Source organism: Amia ocellicauda, chromosome 15 (assembly GCF_036373705.1).
Source record: "Amia ocellicauda isolate fAmiCal2 chromosome 15, fAmiCal2.hap1, whole genome shotgun sequence".
NCBI classification, from domain to species: domain Eukaryota; kingdom Metazoa; phylum Chordata; class Actinopteri; order Amiiformes; family Amiidae; genus Amia; species Amia ocellicauda.
The window spans coordinates 5712121-5726908 of record NC_089864.1 but is presented as its reverse complement, the minus strand read 5'-3'; the positions used below and the strand labels follow the sequence as shown (position 1 = coordinate 5726908).

At 43.7% G+C, this 14788-nt stretch overlaps 1 protein-coding gene and 2 long non-coding RNA genes across 9 annotated transcripts in view; 1 reads left to right on the top strand and 2 right to left on the bottom strand.

Annotated features, from left to right (window-relative positions):
* Positions 1–9094, bottom strand: part of cadps2 (Ca++-dependent secretion activator 2) — a 143435-nt gene extending 134341 nt beyond the window's left edge. For all 7 annotated transcript variants that reach the window (XM_066723759.1, XM_066723763.1, XM_066723760.1 and 4 more), the window contains exon 1: positions 8482–9094. In XM_066723759.1, the coding sequence (XP_066579856.1) occupies positions 8482–8811 (330 nt within the window). In that variant the 5' untranslated portion in view covers positions 8812–9094. The remainder of the gene's footprint in view (positions 1–8481) is intronic.
* Positions 9095–9383: 289 nt separating this feature from the next.
* LOC136771447 (uncharacterized) lies at positions 9384–10644 on the top strand. Its single transcript, XR_010822318.1, has 2 exons — positions 9384–9942; positions 10328–10644. It is a non-coding gene; the product is annotated as an uncharacterized LOC136771447 (long non-coding RNA).
* Positions 10645–11871: 1227 nt separating this feature from the next.
* On the bottom strand, positions 11872–14705 carry LOC136771448 (uncharacterized). Its single transcript, XR_010822319.1, has 4 exons — positions 14492–14705; positions 13689–13828; positions 13431–13578; positions 11872–13005 (listed from the first exon to the last, which is right to left on the bottom strand). It is a non-coding gene; the product is annotated as an uncharacterized LOC136771448 (long non-coding RNA).
* Between the last annotated feature and the right edge of the window lie 83 nt (positions 14706–14788).

Here is a 14788-nt window from a genome sequence, read left to right as displayed (position 1 = left end):
CACCCACACACACACACACACACACACACACACACACACACACACACACACACACACACACACACACACACACACACACACACACACACACACACACACACACACACACACACACACACACACACACACGTTGTCGCCGGTTAAATCCCATTCGACGACTTGATTGAACCCTTCACTCTGAACAAACATGGCATTCCACAAGTGAGCGGTTAGCCTTGACGGACAATGATGTTGGGTACATAAGATCAAGGTTTGCAGACAGCTTGAGAGACCGTATAAGGGTAGAGATCAAAGAAAATTGCTGCTCTGTCAGTGTAGACAATATTCAAAAAAAAATAAACTGGCAAAAGCGAGGAGCGAGAAAGGAAGACTCCTCTACTGCAATGCTGCAATGCTGGCGACGAGAGGATTACCAAGGGTTTAAATCAGAAGATTAATTAGACAGACCCAAATCAAGACTGGAACCAACTGGCAAATCGCAAAACAAACCTGTACCCGATCCCATGTTCATTTATAAGTAGTAGAAAAAGGTTTTGGCAGTAATTTAGTGAGTAAGACAGTGGGAGTTGTTGTTCTAAGTGTCCAGTATTCAATATCTGTTGTGTACAAAACCTTGACACTTTAGATAAGACCTTAAAAGTGGTCATAATATAAAAATATTTGTTAAAAAACAACCATTGTTACAATAATGTTCTCCATCTTACAACCAAGGTATAGGACTGGGGGCACTAAGCTTTCATTTGATTTTTTTGCCAACAGTTTCCCATCATTAACTGTGTAAAATGCCTTGTCTGTAGCGTTTATTTGCATGACTTCTTTGTAAAAAGAAGCTTTAAAAAATAATTTGCCTCACTATGTGTATGCATAGGTATAAAATGGAAACCTGTCAAGAACATAAACACCAAGGAATTGTGGTCAAATTGAACATTAAGAGGAGGAAGCACTGCTAATCTCCTCCACAACCTAATATCTAAAGCAATATTACATACCGCATCTATTTTCTCCTCCATTATCCAGGATCTCTTTAAAACAAAGCATAAAACTCCACGAGGGGCATTAGGCTTTCTGTCAAAGGACACCTGGAGCATATTCCCTGACAACGAGGGGCTTTAAACTGCAGATGATTTCTTTCAGGGGAAGCCCGCTATTAAGTACTTATCTTAAATAATCCTCCCCCAACTGACAACAAAATTAACCTGGGCCACAGCCAGGCCGTGTAAGCAATCCATCACGCAGAGGGAAAGTGTCTTCAGCGCCGTTTCTCACTTTCACACCCCCCAGAAGATACCGCAAACGTCTTTCAAACCACCGCATCTCTTCAGATACAGTACTAGCACTATAATAAATAATACAACACGATGACATTCTGCTTTTCGCTCAACCGTGTTGGGAAGGACAGATCGAAAAATGCAACGAGGTGAAAGAGGCAGATGAGTTAAGCTTCATGTGACGATGTCCAAGTGCATTTAAAAGTAGTTCCGAATAAAATAGATATACAATACATTTAATGACTTTTTTAATGTATCCACCCATCCATTCTCAGTAAGTCATCTAGAGCAGGACTGCAGTGAACCGAAGCCTAACCCAGCAATTTTCATATCATTTTTTAATGATCAAAAACTGGCATTCAATTCCTTCAGCTGTCAGTCAGCAGTGGCACATCCCTTGGTAACTCATCCACAGGGGCAGAGGAAGGCCGTCATACTCTGGGTTTTATTTCTAGCAAGAAAATATGCTCCTAAAGTTCAGCTTGTTTCCTCCGAACTTAACTGTGCTAAAGAAGTGTATGTCCACAATGTATCCCTTCCATTTCACTGGACTTCTATGGCGCTGTCGTGCACCAGAACAAACGACACCATGGACATCTGTTAAAATTGCTGCAAACTCACAAATCTGTATTGCAATCTCTGAGATGTCCAGATCAAACGTCGCCCGACACTGCAGTGAACAACGGCGCCAGATCCCATTAATAACATCCACTCCAATTGCAAGATGAAGAAAAAAGAAACAATAAAACCAAAAACATAAATACCTGCAGTGTCAACCCCTCACCCACTCCTTTCAGACTTTCATTTGTCTCAAGATCAATAATCCCAGCTGTCGAGGACTGTTCAGAGGGCACGATATCGGACTTTGCTTGATCGCCTTCCAAAACCGCATTAGCACCGTTCCTGCCCACGCGATGGGGATTCAAACACTGCCGAAGTCTAAAATCAAATCAAATCTATACACTTGTAGCTTAAACACCAGCTCTGCCAGGCAGCCTCCCAGGGCATCATATCACTTCCACACACATCACCCTAGAGGGACATGCCTGTATGGTAAACAGAGGGTAATCCCCTGCTTAAATTGAATCCTAAAGCCAAATTCTCCAAGTCTACTGAGACCGATACTGCGGAAAGGATCTGAACGTTCACCACTTTCGACCCAAGGAAAGAAGAAAAAATGCCAACTTTTCAAATTAAAGTCTTAAGACAATTAAACACACACACAAAGCCTTTGGCCTGAATATTGAACATTTATCTGCTCTTCCCAGATATTCAAATTCCTGTAATTGCTGTAACTTGCGACTCAATCAAGGAGCTGCTGGGAGAATCGGTGAACGGGACAGAAAAACTGGTGAAAGTTAGTTAGTGTTCCTTTCACTGCAGAGAGAGTCTGAATTTGTGTTTCCTAAACTGTGTAAATATGGTCGCATGTCACATAGCAGTAGATCTCTCTCCTGGAAGAAAACCAATAACCTGCCAAAAATGTACAATTACACCTTGATCTTATGGTTTCTGGCAACAAACCAAAATGCAACAGAAGTGTGGAAGGAGATGCGAGGCTACAAAAGCACAACAAGGTCCAAAAACGAGCCAGGAAGTGGGCAAAACCAAATGTGCCGCCCTCCGACCAAAATAAACGAATGAAGTGATAAATCCACTTGTTTGTTTGTACATAATAATGAGGACACGTGGCTGCCAGGAGACACAGAGACACTGTACTGCCCGATCAAACCACTAACCCACTAAGGGGCTACACTCTGCCCGGTCGGAGGAGCCAGCCATAAGACCGCCAGCCGCAGGAGAGCCGTTCCTGCCTCTGAGGAGTGTGTCTGCAGTGAAGCTCAGTGCTCATTGCTTTTCGAAAGTCACCGCTCAACAGGGCAACATTAGCCAAAAAGGGTCCTGCGGGAGTCGGTGTGGAAAGCATCCTTCCGGTGGGGCTGTGACCTCCACTCTCCGACTCAACAGCTGCCCCCTTTCAAAGAAACCCAGGGTGGCGGTTATGGTGGCGTATATCAGTAATTGAACCTCGAATGGAGGAGGAGGAGTGTATGAGAGAGAGAGAGATTTGTGCTCCTAAAAATGATGCACAAGACAAAGCTCTCTCTCCATCCTCCCCTTCCATAAGCTTTTGATATGTTCCAATGTCTCTAATAATAATATATAATTTGGTGAATTAGATTCTTTATTAATTGGAATTCTCTGCAAGCACCTGTTCAACATGTGTTAAGATGTCTTTGTAAGCTGTCAGGCTAGCAGGTCTCACAGTTCTGCCTGTTCCCTCAGAGCTCAACCTACTCTCTCTGAATTTTTATTTCCTCCACTCACTCCGTTTAACATATTTTTTCCTCTTCTGACATTGATATTACCCTGTAATCAGTTTAATGGATTAATGGAGTAATGGAGTAATCCTGAAATAAACTATAATGTAATTTGGGAGTCTTTGGCTTTTGGAAAAAAAAAAAGGTTAGGCGCAGTTTCCAATAAATTAAATGGCAAAATGGATTAAAACACTGCAGGGGGGGGGGGGCATTCAATTAACACGATCTGGAACGGAGGAAGGAAACTAAACTTCCTCATTTTGTAGCCCTCTGTGATTCAAAACAAGGGCACTAGTTTGTGTTTATTGATGATGTGTTTATGGGTTTTAACCAAAAGTTTCCCATCATTTTCTCCTCCAAACAATAGCATCTCATTCGGATAAACATTGTCAGTGAAGGGCAATTATCTAACAGACACCAATGACTGTAGATCGGCAGCTCAGGCAAAGAGGGGAGTTATGATTTATTTATTTGTTTGTTCTCTCCATTGTGCCAAACTAATTAGATGTGATGAACTATCAGAAGTGCGTTTCTGCCCGACACGGCCAGACTCGCCTGCTAGCAGCGGCCCAGAGAGTCGCGCTTCACTCAGATCTACCTCTCCGTCTGACAAACATTTGAATTGTGTGCGTTGATGATTTCCCCATCGCTCGCCCCACTGGGGATAATTATAACAGAGAACTGTTTACTGGAACTAATAACAATGGAACGGGACTGGCAAGGGAGGGAGATATTATCTGCTCTGTCAGCCCAGTGCGGCAAACGTGTGGCTTAAGCATCCAAAATCCACAGACATAAATAAGCATCCGGATTTCGGAGAGAAAATAATTAACTATTGCATTTTACAGATGAGGCACATTCGCTTTACTGGCAGGAATTCACATACAAGGGGCGAGTTAAGGACATAGAAAGTTTCTTGTTTATTCTTTGATGTACAGACAGTTGTAGTCAAAAACATTCACAACCTTCAATTTGAAACAATTGTATTTCGGCATCAATACAGATTATTAAATATTGTTACAGTTGTTACAAGTATTATTACAGTTGACTGAGAGGAGGTAAAACCTTTGACTGCCACTCCACTGACTTCTGTGAAGTTGCCAACATGATATTGGGATTAAGACGACAATGTATTCTCAATTTTCTACAAATTCAGAGGACACCGTGAGTAAACTATGAGTAGTTTGCAATCTAAAGGCTAATTCAATGTGACTCTCGTACATTAAGAGTATACATTTCGATTCATATTTAAATTAAATAAACTGCAGCCCTGATTAACAACAAACCAATATACACGGAGAGGCTCCACAGCCCCGGCTCTCAGAAGCCCTTTTGCTCAATATTAGTCACTGGAAATGAAAACAATTCTTAAATTGAATATAAAAGAAACTGGAAAAGTAGTGAGTGGGTTCCTCCGTGCTCTGGCAGGAAGACTCCCTTCTTTACTCTCCTCGTGGTTTGAGAGGTCAACAGTTCTTGGAAACCACCTCTTCTCCGACTGCAATGCATCACTCATATACATATGCCTGCAGCGCTGTCCACGATCGTCCAGGTGAGCACTGCCATAATTTGTAACAGCTCTGAATAAAAATATACCCCATGCCAGGGGACCAACAGAGGGCACTATACTATCCCTGCCGGACCAGGGCTCGAGACTGCTGTACTGGACTAGACTGTCTCTCCAAGTTTCTGCCCACAGCCGGGTCTTCCTTGCACGACAGACGTTACGATCGGCGTGATTTTGGAGTTCAATAAAAGGTCAATTAAATTGTTTAGGAGACAAATAAATAAATACAACCATAAAAATAGTACAGATATCTCAGCCTCTTCCCTCAGAAATATTACAGGAGGTTAAACTGCTTAGCCTCTCTTTCACTGCTCCTACCTCAAACCCAGCCTGTGGGAGATTCTGCGGCTCCTCTTAATCAGTAATCCCATTGTAATTCACAAACCACTTAAGTGTTCAGTAAGTATATGTCAGAGCAAATGAAAGTGAAATGCTGGTGCAACACCACAGGCAAATACACCTTCAGGTCAGATATCCACTGCACTTCTACATGCAGAGAATTAAGGGGGGGAAATAACTCTCTATATAACAGACAATATGATCAGTCAGGCAGTGCGACGCACAACACAGGGACGGCACAGATTAGCGAAGCAGAGATGCGTTTGATTCACAGCGTGCAGCAATCACGGCAACACTCCTGTACATAAACACAGAGTTCTTGGTGTTACAGCTTCATGGGAAAAAAAAAAAAAAAGTCAAGTTTGTTTTTTTACTCCCCGGTGTTTTGTTGTTCTGTTTTAACCGACTGTAACTGTAGGGCACTGCCTTGTCAAATCAGGCTGCGCGTTTGTTTTAGGAGAATTGGGCAGAAGGATTTGTTCTTGCGAGTAAACAGAGGGGATTGACAGGTAGCTCGCAGTATGAGGAGCATTGCCTCCAGCCTTCCCTCAGTTTTCCACTGGTGATGGGGCTGCAATACGCAAACTGTCTCTTCTCTAGTAACGCCATTAGTCAGAAACCCAGTGTTGACAGACAGCGATAACTGCAGTACTGTGTGTTGATTCTGTTACAATGATGCCTAGTAAAGATAAAATCAGACAAACTAAAAAATAGCTTGGCAACAGGATACAAACCTTCCTATTCCTCAAACAATGACTGAAGGTATGTCTATCGATTTGAAGTCGCATAAGTTCTAGAAGGACTTTCATTTCACTTTTGGGCACATTACTTAGTCTTTAACAGCAAACAAGAATAATCTAATTTTAAAAACTGGAGTGTAATCAGATACAATCCAAACACCAAGGAAGTGGCGTATGAATCATAAGTGGCCAGAGCACAGGGGTCAGCAGAAACATGCTTCATACCAGACCTGAATAAACCCACAACGCACAACTTGTTTTGACTGAAATACTCCGATGGAAGCTTCATGGCTTGTGCTTTTGAGGCCAAAAAACAACAAGCGTTCCTGTGATTTTAGATGTCACCATACGGGGGGATTAAAGTAGACACAAAATGCTATCCACACTATTTATTTAGTCATGTATAGCATCTGCAAAGACCCTGAACTACCCAAAAGACTGTGACATGGCAAAGCTATTAAAATCCACAAAGACAACAGGTTTATTCATTTGTGGAGCACATGCTTGTCAATGCAAGGGAGTTTGGGACATTTAAATATTAAAACAAGTGCAACATAATGGCCTGTGGGCCGACTTAAATCTCTCATCATACATGAATGATTAAAAAAGCTGCTCTGGAATTGGAAAATGGGAGCAATATTGATGGAAAATGGAGGACACTTAAAGTAAAATCATATTTAATAGTTTTTTTCCTTTTTTTCTCCAAGGTCTAAAGCTCTACCAATACGAGTAGCTTATATGTATTTCATAATGGGCTGTTGTGTAGAATGATGCTCTGCAAAACAACAACTCAATGACTTCCTTCAGGTAAACAAGCGCATCTTACTAAAGTGAGGTGCAGCTAAACATTAGGGGACCAGAAACTACTCACTTGGATCAATTACAGAATGTAAGGACTATTTTATATGTGCCTACTTAAAAAAGCTAAAATAGTCGGACTCTCAATGCAGATCCCGACCTGACTGGACCTGTCAATGACATTTGTTAAAGGGACGGTTGTGCGATTGTGGGTTATTGAACAGCACTACTCTGACCTACATGTCAATACTGACAGACCCGACCCTTCAGCAGCACTTCTGCCCCGCGGGGTGGACGGGGGTCACACCGAGCCAGGAAAGTGCAGGGGGAAAAACACTGATCTGGTAATAAGTGGCATCTTATTAGGTTTTAGTGCATCTATGAAGGGTTTCTATAGAATGAAATACCAGAAATGGATGCATTTCCTTCACATTCCCAACAGACACCGTTAATATTGTTTTTGGCAGCATTTCCAAGTTGGGGTTAACCCTTCCCACACTCAAACACACACAAAGTGGTGATCAAATAGCCAAAGGATGAATACCAATGAAGATTGTGTAAAGAAAAGAAAAACGACAGGCTATGGTGTATGCAGAGCTGCGTCAATACTAATCCACTGTGGGTAAATTGGTATTTTTATCGCCAGTAATGCGTGTGGGATTCAAACCGGAGATCAAGGACTGGTTTCCAGGGGAAGTGGATCTGTGTGCCCGTGGGTGTCCGCAAAGTGGGTGTTCATCACGTCCCTGGAGCCTCAGCATCTACAGCCATCAGAAACGCTGCTTTGGAAACTAAACTTCTTGTGGAAGCAGGTTGGCGTTTTATTTTTATCGCCTGATAAAGACGGGAGATGTTTTGCCGCTTAGCCTTGACATTGCAGGAGACACCAACTGCAGCCAAAACACAGGATCACAATGCAGGGGGTAGCATTTCAAAATGTGCCCATCCTCAATCTGCTCACGGTGTTGGTGCTGCCCAGAAAACCGTCCTGAACTCGGGCTGAGCCAGCTTTCCACCGCTGAACATTGCACAAAGTTTCAATATTCAGATCATCACTACAGGTGTCCCATCTGCTGGACACACAAAGGTCTGGGTGTGCATGTCCATGCATGCACAACCTGATGATGCGGTGTTGCTCTTGTTCCCGGGCACTACACAACCATGTGTTGTGTGAATGTGTGCGTGTGGGCTTGTCTTAACATATGTACACAATAACGAAATAATAAATAACACCAAAGCTGAACACTGATACTATGCCACGTCTCTGCAAAGATCTCATGTGTCTTTTGCAACGAAATAACGCGATTTGCACGATGCACAACTTTGCACCTGCGAAACAAAACGTTGCAAAAACTTAAAATCCCTAAACAGAGCCGCTTTCCAGCAGCCACAGCCTGTGCAGGCGAACAGGTGTCTGCGCAAAGTTGAGCCCAGGCCAGTGCACTCACCTTCTGCTGCCGCCTCGCCATGTCCGTGGGCTGCTTGGCGTTGAAGGGGTACGCGATGCACCGGAGCACGAAGATGTAGATCTGCAGCCGGGACCTCCTCTCCGCCTCCTCCCGCTGCGCCCTCTCCTGCTCCTCGCCGTCCTTGTCGCTGAGCGCCGACGGGCTCGGGCTGGCGGGTCGGCCGCCCCCCGCTCGCCGCTCCGGCCGGGCGTCGGGTCCCGGTGCGGGCAGGCGGCGCTGCGGGCCGGCGCGGGGCGGCGGGACGTCTCGGCGCTCGTCCTCCAGCAGCTCGTCGCCCGCCTCCTCCTCGCTGGAGGACGGGTCCAGCATGGCCGTGCAGCCGCCCGGGCGAGCCCGACGCGCCGGGGTCGCTGCCCTGCTCTCTCCCCTTGCTGGTCTTCTTGTTCGGACGGACTCTGCTCCCCGAGGCGAGCTGCACAGGGCGGAGCGGGGAGAGAGGCGAGCCCGTCTCTCCTGTCCAAACAAATGTATGTATTGTTCTTGCAGACGCCCGGCTCCGGCACCCAGATCACGTCCAGCTCAGACTGACAGAGGGAGAGAGAGAGAGAGAGAGAGAGAGAGAGAGAGAGAGAGGGAGGGAGAGGGAGAGACTGGTGGCGACACAGGTAGCCAACCTGTAGCGCCGATAACGCGCAACACGTGGCTGAGTGCGGGTCTTAAGGGGGCCGCTCGCCGGGCTGCGCTGCGCACTTTGCTGCTCTTTCTGTGCGCAGTATGAGTGTTATAAGACTGCGGTTATATGATGCTGCCCTAAGCCATGTCTCAGCGCGGTGTGCACCTGTTGTCCCCCTTTCACACTTCTCCCTCCCTCCCTCCCTCTCTCTCATTTGCAGCCCTTTCCAGCAGTTATTGCACTGTTGACAAATACCCCCCCCCCGTGTTTGTCTGTATATGCAATTGCGTGGTGTGGTCAGCTCAGCGCTACTGTAAGAGCAGGTGGAAACCCGCTGCGACGACCCCTGCTCTATAATCAACAGGTTATTATTATATTTACGACCGCAATAGGGACACGATATTACTTGATTTCTTAGCAGATGTCTTGCTTTTTTCCCTCTTCTGCCGGCCTCTCTGCGCAACCACACGCACCGCAGTGCATTACTGTGCTCTTCTGCGCACGTTTCACTCCAAGTGCAAACGGTGCGTTTCTGCGGGACAGCATCCGCATTCCTGCGCGCCGGAGCAGACCTGAGCAAACAGCAGCGCTTCCCAGGGCCTGGAGCCGGGCTGTGTGTGCGCCAGCCCGGCTCAGCGGCGCAATACAGCAGCGCAATACAGATGCGCAATGCACTTCTGATCAATGCACGCCTGAGTAGAGCACGCAGGATTGTGTGCAACGTGGGCTAAACAAGTTCATCTGCCCGCTCAGCTCAATTTAGCAATTATAATGATCTTACTCTCACAGCGCCAGGAAGCTCCGGTTATTTAAGGCAAATTGCGCAGGTGAGCTCTTTTTTAAAGTTTGCTTTTTATATCCGAGCTCTTATCAACAAAGTGGTCCAAAAACAGTGCATTAGTCTACATTGTGTGCATTGTATCAGATCCATTTCATTCTCTCAATTTGATTTATCAAGATGTGTGTATGTATTTTTACTGGGAGAATCTGCTCATCCTTTTATAGGGAATTATAAATATTTGAATGTGAAAATAAACCAAGTGACAAGGGTGGCTTATTAGAGAGACATTAAGTCGATGTCATTTTCATTCAGTTCGTTTTGGCAAATGAGCTCCAGTTTATTTTCATTATGCATTAACAGGCAGTGTAATAGAAATATAATTAAATAAATAAACCCCGCTTTTAACTGAGCCGAGCATGTCTTTTTCACAGGCTGTCTATTCTCATCCCCAATCAGGATGCAGACAGGGCTCAGATCCGGGGTTTTCCTCATCTCAGACCAGCCCGGCTTCAGAAAACTGCCAACAAGCGCCAAAAGTGGAAACAATTTGATAAACCTGCAAAAAGCCTTGATATGTGTTATTTTTAGTTGTCATGTTATTTCACATGTTATTTTGAAATGTTCTTCTTTCTATTAATATACTAGGCTCATCATTTCAAACGCATGGATGCTTTTTGACCCATATTTTACTGAAGTGGGAAACAATGTAATCTTTACACTGACCAAAATAAACAAAACTGCGAATATCTACACTGACCAGACATCCTGACTTTTTGCACAATGCCCTTTACTAGCACATGGTTTCCTCCTGTTCTGTTTCAGACAATGCAATAGGTCACCACTTGAAGCTATTTCTCAGCAACAGAAGATGTTTTAAACCCCTTTACCCGTGTTTAAAAGACTTAGCTGTGGTGACATGATATGTGCGTTTCTCATTAAAACCTTATATCCCGAATTAAATTAACTTTTACAGCTTAAAGGGACACAGAAGTTCATTTCATTATCAGAGTGAAAATGGAATCATATCTATCTGTCAAACATGATCCGCTGAGAGTCATTCTTAATTTTGAACTAGTAATTGAGGTGAAATTAAATAATAAGAGATGCAATGTACTAAACTGACTGGTCCACTGGTATGTGCAGAAGTTCAAAACAGGAGGCCATCTTTTGAGCTGTGGTTTACTGGGATATGTGTTGATGTCCAGTGTTTTCACTTTCTGTGACTGCCTCTCTAACCTGGTTCTTCAGGCCTCACTATTGATTTTGGGAATTTGATATCCTCTCTGTCAGATTCTCCGTTTAATCCTGTCAGGCTTCAGAATTACAGATTTAACTCCAGCTACCTTGGAAAGCTGCCACCAAGTGGGCGAGTTGTAGGTTTGATTTAATCCGGGCCTAAAGCAGATAGTAGAAAACTATGGCATTGTGAGGTAATGCAGATATTCACAATGATTGACAAAAAGGGGGACAAGAAGTGACATCTTGCGTTAGAATCATCTAATGCCGTTTCTAAATGCCTTTATCAACGGGATGCTGAACTCGCAGTCTTGTTTTCTCCAAATAACCAAACGAAGGTCGAGCAGAGGGTGACGACTGATTCAAACACCAGAAAGTGAGAATGCAAAGTGAGAATATCACTTTCCTTGCTAAGTCTATGGATGTTGCTACATTTTGTTTCTGGTAGGCTCTGCCTTTATTGTTGTTAAAGCCATGGTAACAAAGTTGCTATTTATACAGTTTCATTGTGAAGAAAGTTGCCGTATTTTATTATTTATTGTAATATGTGCCTTGTGTTAGCTGCAGTTATAATTACTGCACAGCGCAATGCCGTGTTGCCTCTGACAGCTTTAGCCTTTACAAAGCTTTAAAAAAATAAAAATAAAGCACTGAAGGACCAAAAAATCACCTCCCGCCTTTAGAGATTACACAGATCAAAGGCCGTACAGTGTGCCAATGTAAACTTACTTTATTTGTATTTACATAATTGAATGAACACAGTATAAAGTAATAGTTATATAAATTAGTTATATAAATGTGTATTTACTGTTACAGCTACCTTTGTCAGACACTTATTTTCCTCTACAGACACCACTAGATATACTAAGGAACAATGTACACAAGACATAACCAGTTTAAAAGGCAATATTGATGTGTGCAAGCATGTTTTAACCACCAAATATAGTGAAAAACACATTGTTCTTGTTCTTGAAAGATGAGACGGTTTGATCTTCATTCTTGATAATAATGCTTCCTGCTGCCTGCCCATGTCTAGACTCTAACTAAGCCTGGTTTCAGTCTCTCTTTAAACCACAGAACATTCTTCCATCACTTAACAAGTGCACACAGCTTTGATATCGGCCCTCGATCTGGAATCACACCGACATTCGCTTTATTGAATTTGTTTCCCTCTGTACAGAAATTGTTACTTCATAGGATGTGTGTCTAAATATAAATAAACACTTACTTCAAAGCACAGTGATTTACCAAACACTATAATAACCTGTTAGCTGCACTCAGTAATTAGGCATCAATATGCATCTTGGCAGAGGCGCAATGCTCAATGTTCATTTCCTGCGGTTGAGAGGCAAGTTTCAAATTCTGTCTTGAAAATGAAGTCATATGGTCAGCTTATTAAAAACACAAAATGAACAGTTAATAATAACCACTTCAGTGGACATATTTGAGTGTTGTTATGTGTCCTGGATGTTTCTGGCATCCTAGCAGGGTTTGGCACATTTGTCTTTCCAATCCAATGTGCTATCAAGCACCAATAGGTGTGCAGATGGAATTTGGGGGGAAATAAAACACTTTCATGTATTTAATTTAAGTGCTTGCCAGTTGTTTAAACGACTCTGCTCACCAAGATAAGCTCAGGTCTCTTGTTGAAAGTGTTTTTCTTTCTCCCTTTCTTTTACACTCTATAATGGGGCAGTGAAGTGTGTGCCTTAGGATGGAAAACGTCCCTGAGGAGCTCTGAAAATCCCCTCTGTGATGCACAATGTTTCCACTGGATGGAGCTGTACGTTCGCTTTCCTGGACGGCCGGTGTGTCTCAGCCAGGGGAGGGCTGTGGAGTCGTAGGGAAGTGCACCTTGCACCTGTAGAATAAGCTGCAACATGAATTTGCACTTTAATACATTTGCAATAAATGCCCAGTGGGTTTTGAGACATTATTAACCACACTGTGCAGCATCTTCCGAAATCCTCAATTCAATCCTCTATTCTAATCTTCACCGTCTTGTGCTGGTGCAGAACAACAGATATAAAAGTACTTAAACACCTATAAACAAGAAACATGTTTTTATATTTCACCATTAAATAAACAGTTTAGGGGACCACTGATGTGTAGCCTTTTGGGCAAAAGCCAGTTTGTTCCTTGAAAAGAAAAAAAGAAAAAAAAGAAAAGGCATTCCAGTATTTGATTTTTAAGCGAAAGACGCTCATTTAAGTATGACTCTTCAAAAATGATTTACTTTTATTATTTTATGATTAATAATAAAAGAGATACGTAAAAAGTAACAGGACATGCCTGTACCTGAATTGGCCCGGTCTATGTTTATGGTGGGAATAAATAGTGGAAGTGACATTTCGACACTGAGGTCTTCACTCGGCTCTGCTCAGTGGTGTTCGGTGGTGGGCGTGGCCTCACCGCTCACATCAAAGACAGAGCCAACAGGTGACACCTGTTAAGAGCCAATAATTTGCATTTCAAAGCTCTGAGCCCCACACAGGCCTCATCACATACTAATAAAAGTGCCACACATGCTGCGCACACTTCAGCACTCATACACACCTAGCACTGGAAGTTGTCAGCAGGCTTCCTTTAATCTTAATCAAATACAGCCACAATGATCTCGGTGTCACACAGTGCTTATTCTGCCTCGAATGGCACATCCCAAACACGGCGCTGCGGTTGAAGGCAAACCAAAAAGTCTGCAAAAAGTCAGTGACATTTTTTGCAATTGGAGTAGCAGTTCAATTGTCCATGTTGTCTTTTATATACAGCAAAAGGTGACAGAATGGTTGTCTTGTAGGGGATGGGGGATTGGGCACAATAAATAATAATTGGACTCATCCTTGTACTGTGCTGGGAGGCAGTGCGACTTAATCCACGTCAGAATTACATCATATACATGTCTTAGATCAGCGGCCCCCAACCCTGGCCCTGGAGCACCCCCTACCCTGCTGGTTTTTGTTCCAGCCGAGCACTCAATTACTTAATTGATCTCAGCGGGTTTATGAAGTAACACTCGGCATAGATTTGACTTTTTTAATTGTGTAATAAAAGAGTTGGTTCTTTAATACGTTCTATGTATAATTCTATACTTAACTTAAAACCCCTACTGTTTAAAATAATGAAAAGGCTCTGATTTAGGACATTATTACGTCAATTAAGTAATTGAGAGCTCGGTTGGAACAAAAACTAGCAGGGTTGGGGCTCCTCCAGGAGCAGAGTTGGGAACCACTGTCTTAGATGTATGACTATCCTGAATGAAACTGTCCTGTGTGAGAATAACAGTTAGACCTCTTTAACTGGACATGTTGTGTGTCCTCCCCGTCCTCCCTCTCGCCCACTAATGATCTCAGTCCACCCACCTGGCAGAGAAGAGCTGGACATCGGGATGAAAACGCCCAACGCTTCCACCTCAGCACAGACTCGCTCACAGTGAAATCATCGGCGTGAGGATCCCTAGTGTGCTTTAATTGTCTGCCACCTCCGAGAGCAGCACCCAACAGAGCTGGAGAGATGTTAATAAAGAGAGCGGGCCAAGCAAACAAAGAGCCAGAGTAAGCCAGAGGAGGAAGCTGGCAGCCGCGTTCAGGGCCGTGTGTCACGCTCTGCCCTTCTTATTTGTTCAGACTTATTGCTCCTTCCACTTCTAATCAAGCGCC